This window comes from Sinocyclocheilus anshuiensis, unplaced genomic scaffold (genome assembly GCF_001515605.1).
Source record: "Sinocyclocheilus anshuiensis isolate Anshui unplaced genomic scaffold, SAMN03320099.WGS_v1.1 scaffold51, whole genome shotgun sequence".
In the NCBI taxonomy this organism is placed as follows: Eukaryota; Metazoa; Chordata; class Actinopteri; order Cypriniformes; family Cyprinidae; genus Sinocyclocheilus; species Sinocyclocheilus anshuiensis.
Genome location: NW_015548296.1, coordinates 1,841,433 through 1,859,628, shown reverse-complemented (window position 1 = coordinate 1,859,628; position 18,196 = coordinate 1,841,433). Strand labels below are relative to the sequence as shown.

Below are 18,196 nucleotides of genomic sequence, written 5' to 3'. Positions count from 1 at the left end.
CGTGCACAAATTAGTGAGATTGTGTGAAATTATTTTGTCATTTATGGAACCGCTTTAGCCCAGATTGATTTGTTAGGTTATTTCAGGTCAGGTTTTGGACTTTAATCCCCACTTTTCCTCAGGTCTCCGTGGTGTTGTGATATGTCATATTCATGCAGCAGCAGCGGTGATGAAAGAACGCGCTTGAGAAACGGTTTCGAGAGGAGAAATCAATCTACATATAAAATATTGGTCACTTTCTAAACAATAAAAGTATAGCGCATCCACTAGTAATTATATATAAATAAATCGGTTTTTGCTGATGCAAATACATCAGAAACGATGCATCGCGATATAAATGCCAACTTGTATCCGATGCACACTTTTTAAACCGATGCATCGCATCGTTAACTTTTTATGCCGATGCACCGAGCGAATCAGTGAATCTTCCCATCCCTAATATATATATTATTTATTCATATTATTTATGTTTATGTACTTAGTATTTATGTAGTTAGTAATAATGTATTAATATATTTTCAAGATGATATTTGACACTTTTTTTAACATTTTAATTTTTTACAATATGAATCAGGGCCCGTATTCACAAAACATTTTATTTTACCACTAAGAGTTCTCCTAAATAGCAGTAAAAGTTTTTCTCTTAAAACCTATTCACAAAGCTGCTGAGACAAACTTTTACTAAGGAATAGAGAGAAGTCTAAGAGTAAGGGCGGGGTTGACCTCGTTGCTATGGATGATGTCAGCATGCTTACTAACTATGCACACAGTGATTGGCTGATATTGTCTGTCAGAGATTTATTTATGGAAATATTGTAGAGCACAATATTATGTTGCCGTATTTAAATAAAGGTTTAAAAAATAAAAAATGTTAATTGCCACATTCAAATAAAGACTTTAAAATGCAGTATAAGTGTCACTAATTAAACAAGTATATGTTTACCTTATTGTCAGCCTTTTATATGTATGCTTCTCAAAAACAATTAGCGGATATGCATATAAACAGCCTTTTAATTAACGGAGTAGAATAATCATGGCTGACAGTATGCAAACATAAAAAATAAAAAATAAAAATTGGACGAAAGAACAGCTGTTACTTCTTGCCCAACTGGTTAATGAAAACAAGGATATAATCAAAGGAATATTAGGAGTTGAGGTAACCTCCAAAACCAAAGGGTGATACCTTTTTAAAAGGTCATTATCTTCAAATGTTTCTAAAATGTTTATGTTCCGAGGCAGATTGCAGATTGCCTGCAACAGCCATTTTAAGATAGTTTGTGGCTTGGTATTAGTGGCTTAGGAGTCCTCTTCACTACTCCTAATGTTTCACAGATTTAGGAGCTAATTTTAGCGCTAAAACGCTTTGTGAAATACTCTTAGAACAAAAAGTTAGGAGTCCTAAATTTAGGACTGACACGCCCATTATCTTTAAGATTTTCTCCTAAATCGGCGAGCTATGAGCTACTTTTAGCCTTAAGATGTTTTGTGAATACGGGCCCAGGTTTTTATAAAAATATATTGGCGACCATCATATTTTGGGATCTGTGGCATCAAAAAGTTTGAAAAGCCCTGTTCTAGGAAAAGTTGTTTGTTGAGATCACATGACGTGAGTTAATAATTTTAATAATAATAACAACAATAATAATAATAATGTGTTTATCCAACTGATAATTTCCTGTCATTTCTCTACTGTCCTGTCCAATAAAGCATTGGGAACCCATGAAAATAACAAACTTAGGTGATGAAAAGTCAGTATAACTTATTGAGCGCACCTTTACATTTCTGATTTTCTGTGGTGTAGCTGTTGCTTTGTTTCTTTCACAAGGTGCAGAAGTGGAGTGTTCTGTAGCCAGAGTTATGAAACTCTGAACAAGGCCCGTTTTGTTCTCAGGGCAGGTTTCCACGATAATGGCGAAATATCACTTTCAAAGGTGTGGTGTAATGCTAGCCACGGGCTCCAGGTAGATTGGGTCTTCACTTCGTTTCTGCCAACACCTATTTTTTGATGGTGCAGGTGTGCAGTCTAAAATGCTGGGTTATTTTTTTTTAACCCAAATGCTGGGTTCAGCCTGATGGGTCATTTTATTGGGTTGTTTTTTTTTAAATATTTTTACCCAGGTGCTGGGTAGTTTTTGTTGTTGTTTTTTTGCTCTAAAATGCTGGGTTATTTTTTTTTAACCCAAATGCTGGGTTCAAGATTTCTTCTAGGTTGAACCTGGTGGGTGGTTTTTGTGTTACCCAGCTGTTGGGTTAGTGGCTGGGTCAATCAAGAAACTATACACCCCTCCCCTCCCTCCGACGAAACAACCCAGCGCGTGGTTAATTCAACTCAGTGAGTGCGTAGGCTTTTTGCGTCCTCTACAGGAGAGAGTGTTTCTTAGTGCCACCGCTGCCGATTTGGTGCATTTCTTCAGCAAAATAAAGGTTTGTAAACATTTTATTTCATTTATGAAGTCTTTACTGTGCTGCAAATTATATTAATTTATGCAAAGCTACATACAAGGATGTATGTATCAGCAAAATGCATCAGCAGTGGTCGTTTCGAATGATGGAAACGCCTTGCCTTGCATAACAAACTGATTTTATTCAATATAAAATTGAATATAATTTAATTTAATGTTAACATGTTCTCTAATCGCAAGTACTGTTTGTTTATGGGCAGGTTATGGAGTCAGTCACGGCATTTCTCAGCTATGAGTGAGACGTGAGGCCGCGGTCTGAGGTTCGCAGTTCCCCCGGTGAACAGCAGCTCATCACCGGCTCAGATTTCAGCGACCCACCGGCACAAGAATTAGCGCTATTTCGGAGAAAAGGGATTAGAGATAATGGTTGAATACACTTAAATCAAAATGCTTCTTTTAAATGTCACAGTTTTTATTTCTATAATGCTTTTTAAATGACTTTAAATGTATGTAACATTGTAAATTATGCTGCATTCACCCAAATATTATAAAATAAATAAATGTAATTTGTCTTATATTTTTGTCTATGGGTGTTCTTGCTTATTAATAAATGTTCATCTTTTGATTATTGCTCTTGCCTCAAGTAATTCTGTGTGTGATTTTTAATTTCCAGCCTATTTTAAGCCAGCAATATAGTAATTTTTAAACAATAGTTAAATAAAACAACCCAGCATGTTGGGTGAAAACATTTAACCCAACCAGCTGGGTCAAAATAACCCAATATTTACCCAGCACTGGGTTGCCAAATAACCCAAGTTGGGCTGTTTTTAACCCAGCATTTTTTAGTGTAGTTTTTCTTGTTCATGTCTTATTTTACCTACAGTAGAGATCCAGGACTGTTGCTGCTACTGGTACCCTACTGAAAGAAAAACAAAATAGATGTATGACTGCCTGATTCAGACAACGAACTTTTGAACCAGTACGGGAGTTGGGTGATCACAGCGCCACAGGGTTGGCTCATTCTGCTTTCTTGCGTTTGTTTGTTTAATACCAAACTAGGCTTTCTCCGTGGCATAATTAAATCAGTTCTAATGTACTATTTATGCATGCAGCCTCTGCATTATTCAAACAACACTTTTGCACATTATTGCATTTTTGTTGAAACACAAGAACTTGTGAGGTTGCCATTATTGAACAGCAAAACGTTCTCCCCGAAACCCCTCCCGAGATGCCATTTATTATTAATTTATCCCCCGCCACCTCCAAAAAGGCGCACAGAAGTGATTTAGAATGCATTCCTTTAGAATGCTGCATTAGCATTTTACTCAAAATGAGCAAAACATTTTTCAGCGTGAGCATTAAAAAAACAACAACAACACTGTTGTTTATATTATTGCTTGGGATGGCAAGGCATTGTGCTGATATGATGGTGAAGTGGGAAAAGTTTTATCCTCTTGATGCTGTGGTGAAGTTGCTGGGCAAGCTGTATTGTTTGTTTGCCTGAAGAGATCTATCAGTGAAGCAGGGAACAAACCAAACAAAAAATAAAAGCTGCATTAAATTGATGAGAAAGTAAATATAAAAAGCAACAGGGTCGAGAGGCCTTGAAACTAAAGACGACATGGCAGCAGGAAATGAGTTTGACAAGGACTGTTAATTTTGACATGAAATGGAAATCTATTTTTAAATGCATGTTATTGATCTTATTGTGAACTACTCATCACTGCACGTTTTTATTTATATATTGATTTTTTATTTATTTTTTTACTTAGACTTCAGACTGTTATTCCTCGATACAACAGACCTCACTGGGGACATATGCCCATCTTGTCCAGTTGTTTTGTCTGCTTAAATCCCGCCCCTTTCTTACAGTCAGCTGCAAACACACATTCAGATTTGCCTCCATCCAATCAACAATCAATGAATTAAACCAAGTCCCCACACTCCTTTTTTTCAGTAATCTGTTTTACTTGGATGTTCTTTACAATATAGTACACAATATCGGTTGTTTCTTCAATTACATTGCAGCTTTAAAGGGGTCATATGATGCTATTTCAATTTTTCCTTTCTCTTTGGAGGTTTTTTTAACTTTAAACCGCATAAACACATTTCATTACACCAAATACACCAAATAATGTTCTTTTTAACGGCATCATATGACCCCTTTAAATTAATATTTTGGGTTCAATACGAGTTAAGCTTATTTGACAGTATTTGTGGCATAATGTTGATTACCACAAGAAATAATTTCGACTTGCCCCTCGCATGAATAGAGGTTGCACTGAGGCTCTTACAGTGGAAGTGAGGCCAATTTTTGGAGCAGAAATGTGATGCTTATAATTTTATAAATGAACTTACAATACATTCATTCTCCTGTTAAAACTGATGTAATGTTGGAGCTGTAAAGTTGTTAAAGTGTTTTTTACAGTCATTTTAGGGTTTGCATTGATCCTGGATATTCTTTAAAGTCTTCTTAATGACCAGGACTGCTCTTCAGCTATAGAAGTTTGAAATGTGTTACAACATTTGCACATCACATTCCGGAGGCACCGGGTTACATAACTCCTCACTCTGCAAATGTTGTCTGATGATGTTAGTATCAAAGAATGCATTTTTATAGCCAAACAGCTACATTACTTTAATGACCCTTTGACTGATAGAAAACATAATGTTCATTTCATTGTGGTGCCGTGACGTGCGGCATCTCCATCGTTGTAAATTGTGTGTGAAATGCAAGATCTACAGGAGCAGATTGCACCTCTTCCCTAAGGTAAGATGTGAATAGGAAGCCCTCCAAGAGGAACAGCCACTGTGAGGTTAATTAAGCAAAGTGTATTCCAGGTTTATGGTTCAAATGAAAATACAAATGACATCTGCCGTCGTTTGTCAATGTCGCTCGCTCTGCACGCCTATCAAGCAATCATTGTGTTTCGAAACTGCAGCCAAAAGGTCACGCGAAGAAACAGACAGCACACCGCTTTCCATTTGTCTCTGGTGATACGAAATGCATTTACTTGGATGACAACTTTTGTCTGTAGCATGTGGCTGGTGCGAGAAGAGCTGCTTATTCACTTTCTTTTCCTTTGTGATTGGATCTACACACCAAACTAACATCGTTATGCTGCAGTATTGCTATATTCTGACTTATTGTGTGGATTGTGTAGTGTACACACACAAATATTTATCTGTAACTTTGCACCAGGAGTCAAGAGGTTTCCAAGTTTCATCCATGGATGAAATTGCTTATACGCTATATTCTGACTTATTGTGTGGATTGTGTAGTGTACACACACAAATATTTATCTGTAACTTTGCACCAGGAGTCAAGAGGTTTCCAAGTTTCATCCAAGGATTCCGAATTTTCATATCTCCATGACTCCGTCCCCTGTGCGGCTAGCATGTAGATAGGCAGTGGAAATATTATCTCTGCGATGTTTTAGAGGAATAGTTTTGTTCAGTACAACTTAAGCTCAGTCGATAGTGTTTGTGGCATTATGCTGATTACCATCAAAATAAATGTTTAATTGGAAAAGGGCCAATTTTTTGGAAAGTTTTAAAGCAGTTTTTTTTTCTTTTAAACAGAAATGTGAAGCTTATAATTTATAAAAGCACTTGCAGTCTGTTTTTTTTCCCTGTGAAAGCTTGTGTATTATTTGAGCTTCAAATCATTTCAATAAGAATCCATGGAATAAGGGCAACGTATTTCCTTTGTTTTTTTTGTTTTTTTGCCTGTGAAATGTCACTAATGTGACCTCGCCTTTGTTAAATTTGTTTGAGCTTTACACAGATAACATTATTTTCACAGAAAACACCCATGTTGTTTATGTATTGTTGCTATACTATTGAAAAAGTGTGCATTTTAACATTTTTACGAATTGGCCCAATTCACATCATTGTAAGTATCACTGCAACTTTTGGCCTTCATAAACAGTTTTTTTTTCACATAAACAAATGGAACGAGACACATTGTAACTCCTACAACCTCATCATCTGCAGAGAGAAACTGCAACTCAATCACACCAAAATACACATGATGGACTCAAAGGCATCATAGTGGGTTATGAAAATACAATATTTACACTATTTTCTGTTACTATTTTGTTTACTTCTTTAAGTATTTATTCATGTTCAATGTCAATTGTCATTTATTAATTTATTCTACTAATAACTGTTGTTAGAGCACTGTCATTTTTGTTATAATTTTACATGTCAATAAAAAAATCAAATAAAAGTACCTAACTGACACAACATGCTGTTGCTGATTTTATGTAAAACCCTAATAGTATAGAAAACAAAATATAGATAATATAAACTAGGCAGATAAGGGGTAAAAAACAATATGAATAAATAATATATGCAAATAATATAAATGATACTAAGATTAATTATATAAATACACTAATCCTGTATACTAATAAATCATGGTTCTTTATGCAACCCTAAAAAGGGTTCTATTTAGGACCAAAAATGGTTCTGCTATTGTTACAAGCTGAATAACTTTTCTGGTACTGTTTAGAACAAATTTTCTTAAGTGTGCTGTTTAGTGAGCTTAAATTCCTTCAGTATTTTAGAAGAGGTTTGCTTTCACTGTGCCAGCCTGAGAGGTTTCATATGATGCACTGAAATCACATCCGTTTCAAATATATGAAATATAGTGCTGTTTTTATCTCTAAGCTGTTGTTTTTGAAGAAACTTTTTAGTCTTTATATGTCTATGTTTTCCTTTTGCCTGTTTGTGCTTTGCTCTGTGTCTGCTGTAAACATTTCCCATGGATTGACGCAACACTGTGAATGCTTAAATTAAATTAGATTACAGCCCTTCCATTTTTACCCCACGAATTTGTGAACCCTCGATGTTATTCATAAAACTAGTTTTGAAAACATGGTTTCTGCCTTTAATACAAAATAGCAACATCATTATCAGTCAAGAACGAGCGTTGTGTTGTGCATACTTGTTGTAAAATTGGCCCTATCCGCAAATTGCAGCGCGAGGCATTTGGAGCACTCAAATAAGTGCTTGGACAATCAATCCTGGACTCCCTCAAGCAGCCAGAGCGATACAGGTGTCTTCAAACCATTAGGGCTGATAACACCAACAACTTACACAGCCATGAATTATTAAATATAATAATGGATTATTTATAAAACTAGCCGTCCACGCGGAGCTGAGGCGTTCAGGTCAGTTCGGTTGGGATGGAAATGTCATTCAGTTTATGCTATGCTTCTCATTCGTTGGATTACATTGATCAGGTCATTGGAATACAGGGACTAAAAGGAGAGTGTGGTTGGATGAACAAAGCCAGACTGCAGAATGCTAAGTATGGGTATTAACGTCTAGTGTGTCTCTTCCTCTGTCAAACAAGCAAAAATGAAGAAACTGCAGACCAGCTGAGCGAAAGCTGTGAGAGAAAGCTTAGTGTCAAACTACTTTAAATATGTCAGTGTAACCAGAGAAAAGCCATTTAAATAAAACAACCAGTGTGTGGCTCTCGAATTGTGACAAAGTATTCAAAGATATCTACAGTGTTTGGCGCACAACTCTCATCTTCTGTAAAAAACGTTAAGTGAGACCCATCTCGAGAGATTTGCTTAATAATTTAACACAGCCTTAAACCAATTCACTTCAAGTGCCCAGATGGTGTTTTTATTAGGCAAATGTTCAGTACTCAAGTAGAATAATTTACACACCTTAAAAAAAAAGAAGCCCTACTAGAGTACCTTCAATCTCTGCAAACCACTGAACTCAGAATTATTCAACACATCCTGCTGTGCTGATATTCAGCTCAACAATAAAAGTCTTTTCTGGATATCCATCTTTTTGCGAATAGTTTTGTGGACATTTAGACATTTCAAAACTGACATTGTTTTTGACATCGTGAACTTGAGTCAACCAGCTCTGGTTCCTCCGAGACTTGTGATCAGTCCACAGTGGTTCTTTCTTCGAGTAAAGATGTGTCTATACAATCAAACATGGCACACCATGTGGATGTAGAATTTCCTGCAGCTTGAAGCAGAGAATTCATTCACATTTGGTTGAGTGGTGCTTGCTATCAGTACCTATTATACTTGTTGTTTTAATTGAATGAATTGAGTAATAAAGTTGTTCCAAAAGAGCCTCTTAAACCGATCCCCTATTTAGTATGCACAGAAGAATGTCAAAAAGTCAGGTAAACTAATTGGTCTGTTCTAATTGGCATAAAAGAGCACGTTCACATTTCTCTCATGTTTCTTTTGATTGGATCAGACTGGCGTCGTCCTTCTGATATGGAAATTGAGCTACCAACTCAGATGAGCGAGAAAATGTCAGCGTCATTAAAATGTGGACGACGGCCTTTTGATTACTTTCATTCTGGGCGAAAAGACTGTCACCAATGAAGTAAATTATGAATAACTTGGAGAGCTATATTTGTTTCTCACTGTCTACAACAGTTTACGTCAGATGGGATACAGGTCTTTTACAACTGATCACAGCAGGTTACGTGGCCAACTCAGCTATGATCAAAAGACAGATAAATAAGTGAAGTGTGAAATGGCTTCCTGCGTTGCAGTCTATAGCATGCAGTCGGTTATATGAAGCCTGTAAGACTGACATTTTTGCCTACGGACAACCTGTCTCATTTATTCATGGAAAGAACCAGTTAAGAGTTTACACTTCAGGTCAGAAGCACCATTACAAGAATTTTACCATGGCAGGGAAGACTGGAGAGTGTTTAAACATCTGTAACTCAGTGCTTTTTTTTTTTGCAGCGCTTTATGTCTCAAACTTTTATTAAATATTAATTTGTTGTTTACCATGTATATCTTTTATATTAAATGCTTCAGTTATTGCTGCACCTCCACTGTAATTCAGTTATAAATGGCAGATTCACTAACAGTGTTAGAAGCTTTTGAAATCTTTCTTTCAATGTGTTTAATTAAATGTTTTTTTTTTTTTTAAATAACAGTGGTTGCTAACTATTAGTGTTGGGTAAGTTACTCTACAAAAAAAACCTAAAGATATATTCTTTATCAAAGTGAAGACTCTGCCACGCCCCCCTAAAACGGCTCATTCTAACACGCCCCCACATATCTACCTCACTATGTGGAAATATTTGCATAATGCCGCCCAAATGTTCACGCAAAGAAAGAAGGCGTGGTTTCAGTAACCGCAGTTAGTGTTGAAGCAGCCATGTCAGGGAGACGCTGTGTGGAGAGAGAGAGCGCACGAGAGAGCGAGAGAGAAAGAGAGCGAGAGAGAGAGAGAGGGTCACATTACAGTGGAGTCAGCTGTCTTAACCGTGGCTTGTGTAATGCAAACACATACCAGCTTCATCACTGTGACTGTCACGCGACTCTGTTCACCTTTCGGGCTCTGTCTTTACATTTATTTTGAAAGATGAAGCTTGCGATTATGGTAAGGGGCGTTACATTTCCGACGAGTGCTTGCGGTGTTCGGCCAATCACAATGCACTGGGTCAGCTGGCCAATCAGAGCAGACTGCGCTTGTCGGAAGGAGGGACTTTGTAGAAAACGAAGCGTTTGAGAGAGGCGGGGCATAGAGGACCTACAATAACGTACAGTATTTTAAAAATAATGTGTTTTTTGAACATTAAAGCATGTCAACATATTCTGTTACACCAAATACACAAAAGCATAAAAAAGCATCATATGACCCCTTTAATTGTTACCATGGTAAATGTTCAAACAGTAAAAAAATAAAACACAAATGTTGCTAGTGTAACAAATTAGTTTAATAATTGATCACCCAAACATTCTGAAAATGTTTTGATTGCCTGACATCGTAAGTAGCCAGATTCCACAATTGTGACCCTGGACCACAAAACCAATACATTTTATGGGTCAAAATTAGACAAAATGCCAAAAAGCTCTAGGATATTATGTAAAGATCATGTTCCATGAAGATATTTAGGAAATGTCCTACCGTAAATATATCAACTTAATTTTTGATTAGTAATATGCATTGCTAAGGACTTAATTTGGACGGCTTTAAAGTCAGTTTTCTCAGTATTTTGATTTTTGGCACCCACTGATTCCAGATTTCAGATGATGTATAAATCCCAATTTCAAAAAGTTGACCCTTATGACTTGTTTTGTGGTCCAGGGTCACAGTTCAATAACTTTTGATCACTTCTAACAAAAGGAAAATACTCTTGAGACGTTGTGTATAGTGTAAACTTTTTTTCAAAACAATTTAAACAGAACACTAGCGTTGTGTGGTATGTTTGCAATGTATAAATCTATAAGGAAGTGATAAATAATGACAGTATTTTTTTTTTTGATGCACTGTCCGATAGTTCCTAACGCAAAGCGCTCGAGCAGCGAACTGTTGCTATGGTTACTCCTCAGGCAAACGCTGTTTCCGCGCGTCTATTTAGCGAAAGCTTGTAATCTAACTTTTGCGCTATAATTATATATCTAAAAATAATTAGTGTCTTTAAGACCCCCACAAACCTTAATGAAGGTGGTCAGACCCCGATGAATTAAACCCCTCCCCATTAATTCGCAACCTGACTGCATCCGTAGACTATTTTAATCTAAAGTAGATATGCAGAATGTACACAATACCTGCCTGTTTAACTGTCAAGCGTGCTGTAGTGCGTCTCAGTGTGTGTCTTTAAGTAGTACGCTGCGGTAGGAGGAGTTGTAGCAGTTGTGACGCCGCGCGCGGAGCCGTGGTGCTGAGCTGAACAGCGCCTGTCCAGCTGCAGTAGGGCACAAGACCGACCGGGACAATATTCTCTCGCATCGCTCAGCGGAACCCAGCAACCGACAGCACGTCTCACAGGAATTATCTTCACGTTTGTGAATAGCAAACATCTGCCTCCTCTGCTGATGGCCAAAATGAAAACCGGCTGTGCGATTCTTGTGGCGTGTGCCTTAGTTGTGGGCGCCTCTTTGGTAAGACTAAATGTTTTAGGCTATTTACAAACACTCTGGAAGTAACACTACTTGAATTCAGACAGACCGTGCGGAACAGTGCACTTGTATCTGTGCGTTTTATACGCGTGCTCACTAAAATAATCTAGTGGTGCATCGAGCGTTTACTCTGTCTGTTTGGAAATGCAAAATTGCTTTCGTAGCACTTCTGTAACAGTCGTTGTTTTTTTCCTTGAAATAACATCCAAACAAGTAATTCAGTTTGTGCTGAACACTGCTCGTCTATCAGGAAGCTGCAGTGGCTTGCAGCTGCACGTTTAACACACATTGCAGAGGATGCGGCGATGCCTGTGTTGTGTCTGCGAGTAATAGTGCTGCTCTGTCCTTACTGGAGGAATATGTGAATATGCATATTAATTGTATTCCTATTAATATTCATGGAATATTCATTAATATGAACGTCAGGAATAATTTAACTTGTTGGATGCTAGAGAACTGGTTGCTTTGGTCAGTGGAATTAGGAAACATTCATATAGACGCACCAGTAAATGAAATCTAGAAAGTGCTGGGGTGTTGAGCAAATATAAGTTCTGGAAATAAGACATATTGCTGTTGGTTGTGGCAGATATTGACATTCTCTTTGATGACTCATTCAGAATAAAATCTGTATCCAGCTGGGCGTGAAATGTAGCTATAGAGCTGTATTCACATGGTGGGCAGAGGCAGCGCTGCTTTAGAAAGTAACCATCTCACAGCCCTCTGACTAATGTGATATGTAGGGATGCTTTGACACAGACCGTTCGTGGACGTATGAAAGAGCTTAGTGCGTCAGCTCTTTGTTGTCTGGATTTTTCAGGTTCATAGTTGTCTGTGTTTCAGAATGGTAAAATATAGGGGGAGAGACCTCTTAAGGCAACCTCTCGTTCGGTTCAGACACAGCCGATGCCTGAGCTTGAACCGTGAATTGCTTTTAGAAAAGCCCACTCACTATATTGAGACTGGCATAACCTGAATATGACCCACCATCTAATTATGCTAAATCTCCATGGTGAGCACTATCCATTGATGCATACACACACACTCACACACACTCTAGGTCACTATTCTAAAATAGATGCCACTGTAATGGGCACAATTTCTCTACTGATTTACATGGCAGAACTCCAGCACAACTTTCTTTACTCTGCATTTCCTGTCTTCCATCGCGTCCCCCTTTTCTCCCTCGGTTGGTTTTAATCATCAAACAGGCTCGTTTAGCTCTTGTTAAATTTTTAGAGAAGCTCTTGATGTTTTCGTTTATGTAAATTTCTTTAAAACCACCATTAGGGCATAAGAATGCAGGCCTCTGAATGTGAATTAAGAGAATCAGAGATTTGCTGCTTTTGATTTAGAATGTGTTGATTGGCATGGAACTATTGAATATTCAAATACTCTACTGGACTGTAGTAGTGATTCGTAACCAGGAGTACGTGCACAGCAGAGGTTATTTAAGCAGGTTTCAGTGGGTGCTTGGAAAGATTGAGATGTTGCTTTGTTAGAGCTACAAAATAGATTTTTTTTTTAACATTTTAAATGCTTAAATAATGTAATAACAATCACAAAACAACTAATCTTAAAGATTAATCCAGCATTTTCTTTAAATCATTTAATATTATTTTGTTCTACTGAAATTAATTACTCATATTGACTGACTACAGTGATTATAATATAATTTATTAAAACAGACTTATTCATAATTTTATTATTAAAGATGTATTAACTCACATTTTGGTTTACGGTTTGGTTTATGGTTTAATTGTTAAAAGTTAAAATTTTTTTAATAATAATTAAAATGACTCATTTTGATGATTAATTTCAAGTCTTCTTTCAGAATCTTTTTAAGGAATTAAAGAAAAAAACATTTTATACATTTGTGTTGATGATATTCATAACAGAATATGTTTTATCCCATATATTTTATTTCATTTTATTAATTACTGATATTGACAGACTAAAGTCATTATAATACAATTCATTAAAAGTGACTTAATAGTAATATCAATAATAAAGCTAAATTATATCCAGTTCAAAGGAACATTGATTAGGTTGCTTGAGTGGAGGGTACATAAGACAAAAAAAAAGGTATTTAAGTATTTAAACATGTCTATTCATTCCTAATAGTAAAACAACTGCATCCTTGCTTTGTGAGTTTGCCTCCTGAAGGTATTTATATCGGTTTCGATAACCTTGAATAAGAACCACAACCCTGTGGTCACAAATCAATTTGCCTAACCACTTCCCCTCTCCTGTGTCTTCATAGCCAATAATGTCTGTCTTTCTCAGGGGAGTCACGGGAACGCTCAGACCATCGCTCCATGCAGACCAGGTTTCTCCCAGAGTTTCTACACCGTATTTGTCCCCAGGGGTGTGCTGCAAGGCCTGAACATTCACAAAGGTAAGAGCTTGCAGTGCATTGCACAATTCGGCACTGGTTTAAATGTGTGTGTGTGTGTGTGTGTTAATCTCAGTGGAGCTTTAGCAACAGGTTTGTGGGTGAATGTAAATGCTCGTGCATCACTTTCTCTCCATCGTTCTCTGTGTGTAGGCTAAATGTAATATGTTAAAAATAATTCTAGCTTCATTATTGCACATTTATGGAGAATAATTCCTAAGTAATCAGAAGATTTTGTTGAATATTCTTTGGTACTCTCACCTATGCAGTAATTTACACTAGTTGTGCATACTGTATGATTCCTCAAAAGGTGTTAACAGTGATCCAAAACCAGCTTCATCCGGCTTTAAAATAAGCACAGTGCGGAATAACAAGCACAAATAAACGGTTTAGAAAGGAAGAGCGGTGATGCAGATATACCAGCGTGTTGAATGTTGATAGTACACACAGGACCAGTAATGCAATTAGAACACGTTTAAAACACACAATGCCTTTCAAATGCCATTTTCAAGGTCTGCAAAACGTCAGGTGATGCATTTAAAGAAACACATCCACGCTGTGCCAGAAACTACGCTTCCTTCTTGGTGGGTGTCGAAAGCGTATACACGTTCCTAATCATTGAGAGCTACAGTTGGCACACGTCTACATTAATAAAATACACAAAACCAATGTCTCCTACAGATCACAATCAATATGCATATTATTCAGCTTTAGTTTTCGACTTTCAGACAAACCCTTGCTGGATGGTTAAAAACATAAATAAATAAAAAAAAGGAAAGAAACCCATAATCTGAATTTTATGGATAGTTCAGTGGCCCGGCTGGCTACAGAAGCCTCATTTAAATCTTCTGTTCGGCTCCTGCTGGGTGTTTTTGCCGCTTTAAGCTTTTTTTTTTGCCCCTTTAAGCTTTTGCCCCCCCCCCCCCGCTCCCCCTCTGTCCTGCGTGTAATACATGTCCTCTATTCTTTCCCACTTCTTTTCAGCAAGATTTGAGCCGTCCTTTTATTCTGTTGCTTTTCATTGTCATTGTACGTGTGTGTGTGTGTGTGTGTGTGCGCGCGTTATGCAGGGGTATGCTTTATCTATGGAATTTGTTTTGCTGTTACGGTAGGAGAAAAGATGTCGGGGTGGGGGGAAATTGGACTTGCAGAAACAAATCATACAAGAAAATGGCATATTGATTCAATGTATTACCAGTTTTTTCCCACCGCATTCAAACTTTGATTGAGTATTACTGTTATCAGAGTAATCAATGGTTTTATTCACATAAACGTGGATGTGCAGAGGGAGATTTATTTGTTGTTCTCAATCTGGCTGCAACTTCTGCGCTGATGCGGGAACACGAAATCGAATCTTCGCAGTAATTGCGCGATCCGTTTTATCATTTACATTTTATTTTTAATACTTTTGGAAACGTTCCTCGTTTACAGTACGTCTAAGATCTGTTTGTTTTGATTCCAGCCTGTGGGGGTGTTGAGGGAACATTGTCAGTCATTGGCATGTCAGATGTGTTTGTTACACAGCAGGTGGAGTGTTGGCGTGCGTGTCCAAGTGCTTGCGCATGAGTCAATCATTTTGTTTACTCGCGGATTTAGATATGAGCATTTTGCTGGGATCCACTCTCGAGCCTGTGCCCACAATATCCACCAGCCACATTTCCTTCAATATCCAATAGTGCACTCTTCATTTTAAAAACACGCTTACCCCAGCACAACTTGGCACTTGGGTGTATATCGTCAGGCTGCAGTATGAGCCCTTATAGAGAGTGATTAATGTACAGTCACCGGCCTGGGGGAAGGGTGATGTGTTCAGAGGAACCGTAGTAATCAGGGAGTGGGGTCGCCTCACAGGGACATTAATGATAACAGTCTTGTGTAACCCAGAACCGTCAAAGGGGAGAGTAATGGGTGAGCCGGTGCACTCAGTAGGGCCAGCGAGCATCAAGTCGAGAAAATCCAGCGTCAATTTAGCCGTGATTGTAAACATTGGCCTGACACCTCGAGAATGCTAATGCTGAGGTGGGAATTCTCAGGAGTGCGGTGTGGTCTGAGAGTTGAACTCGGCCGAGGAATCGAGAGTAGAAAGTTCCGCTTGAGTTGCTTCCATAACTGTTTAATATGGTTGCGGCGCACTGGGGTGAGAGTGAGCGATTCATCTCAGTTCTCTAGGTACTGCTTAGCATTGGTCTCTAAAGGCTGGCCATCCAAACAGAATCAGATATGACTACTCTTTCATGGCCAGAGCAGTCGGGGTGTCTGCCAGCTGTCCGCTGGTCTCGCAGCTGCTTGCGATGCAATTTGCTGATTCCGTTTAATTACGCCGCTAGCTTGTTGTGTTTATTTTCTATTCATTTACAAAGGTGTTTGTTCGTGCCGGGCTTTTAATTATAGCAAAGTTTGGGTATGATGACAACAGCGGTGCATTTATACCTATTATGCTCTAATCCTCGTGATCACTTTCATTGTACTTCTATGGATAATGAGCCTATTAAAGACAAGGCCCTCGAATGAAGTCGACCGGAGTGGTTATAATTCAACCATCCAATGTTTCTAATATCTTTACACAGTAAAAACAGACAGCGTGAGTCCCTTCAGGCGCTCTGCCTCGCTAGACGTGATTCATCTTCACTCAGCATGTGAAAAGATTCATCATTAATGCTGACAAAATATAAATGCCAGGGTTGTCACATATTCAGCTGGCCTCAGGAGCATATGAAAGGCACCCGCATGACCACGGTAAATAGGTATGGTAAGCATTTGTGTTTTACATGATTGGATTCCGGATTCTAAATGGGAAGTTTTGAACCGCGTGTAACGTTGACTGATGTTGCGATCATTTAGCGTGGCTCGTTATTGCGGTAGGCGGTCTGGCTCAGGAGAAAATGATATTTTATGAGGTTTTATTGTGTTACGTCATGTCTTCCTGCATTTATGCAAACATTTATAGACATATAAACTCATGCATAAACGGCCCGTCTTGCTGTGTTGACGTGTACGGTGGGGTCCAAACGTTTGAGACCACTCTGGAACAATTTAAAGGAACAAAAGAGCGTTATATACAGTCCGTAAAAACAAGAAATATGTAAAGATATATGCAAATTTGATCGTGTGTGTAAATGTCACAGGTCATGAACCAGTGGACATGCTGCTGTCATGGTAACACTTTACAATAAGGTTCCATTTGTTAACATTAGTTAACTCCATTAGTCAACATGAACGTACAGAGAGAAATATTTGTAAATGCTTAATTTATACATTATTTAAATCAAAAGTTGTATCTGTATATATTATTTATTGGACGCGAGCTAACATGAACTGCTGTATCTGTATTTATTATTTAACTAACATGAACTAACTGTTAGCTAACATAAGCTAACATGAACCAACTGTTGTATTTGTATTAATATTAACAAAGGTTGATACATACTGTAACAAATGTATAGCTCACTGTTAATCATTGTTAGTCAGTGTATTAACTAATATGAATTAATAGGGACTTAATGTGTAAAATATTAAGAAATACAGAATGTATAAATATACAGTACAATGTATTTAGGTATATTTTGTATATTGTACATTTTTCACATGTACACTTTGTTTATAATATATTTCTCCATATTTTTATCTTTTTTGTAAATTTATAGCAATGTTTAGCTTACTTTTTTTTAACAAAACAAAATCGATTAGAAATTAGACATTTAAAAAATGTAAACCTTTTTTCAGTGGTCTTAGACTTTTAGACTCTTGATGTTGATGTTAATATACTGTTCAAAAGGCTGTGTTTTTTTAATATATAAAAAATACAGTTAAACAGCAATATTGTGAAAAATTATTACAATTTAAACTGTGATTTCAGCATTTTTTGATAAATAAAAAGTTCTTAATTTTCTCAACTTAATGCATCTTTTCCAGTCAGAAGTATTAAAAAAAAAAAAATAATAAATAAAACTTTTGAACGGTAATCTACAGTACAATCAGATCAGTATTGATTTACAAGAAGAAAACATAAGGATTCATATACAACATACAAAACGTTTATGAGAGTATATTGTCCATGAAGACGAATGGAGCATTTGAGCGTGGGCCTTTTTCAGAGCAGGACCCCACCTGAGAGACTGATATTCCGCTGATTGCACATTGTAGTGTAAACCATCATCTTGCCTAAGAGCAGGATCAGGCACTTTGAAGCCAAGGACAGAGAGATGGAGATGGGGGGAGGACAGGTACACACTCACACACAAAAGAACAATCTGATTTGAGTTGCACTTACCCCTAAATGGTGGTCTGAAAGGATGCTGTCAGAATGTGTTCAAGAGAACATGAGCGATGAACCTCAGCGCATAACCCTTTAATATCCGACACAGTGCTGGTGGGAAATGGAAGTCAGTCGCCTTTGCCGTTAGTTCAGAGGCGGCCATTAATCATCTTAATTACTAGTGCTTATGCACAGTCAGAGTCATTTGACTTCTCTGGCAGATTTGTGGCAT

At 37.5% G+C, this 18,196-nt stretch overlaps 1 protein-coding gene across 3 annotated transcripts in view; it reads left to right on the top strand.

The window, feature by feature from the left end:
• Positions 1-18,196, top strand: part of cdh4 (cadherin 4, type 1, R-cadherin (retinal)) — a 263,794-nt gene that overhangs the window by 27,231 nt on the left and 218,367 nt on the right. For 2 of the 3 annotated variants that reach the window (XM_016443673.1, XM_016443674.1), the window contains exons 1-2: positions 11,110-11,299; positions 13,601-13,712. In XM_016443673.1, the coding sequence (XP_016299159.1) occupies positions 11,234-11,299; positions 13,601-13,712 (178 nt within the window). In that variant the 5' untranslated portion in view covers positions 11,110-11,233. Of the gene's footprint in view, positions 1-11,109; positions 11,300-13,600; positions 13,713-18,196 lie in introns of those variants that run through there. The other variant, XM_016443676.1, reaches the window with a different exon arrangement.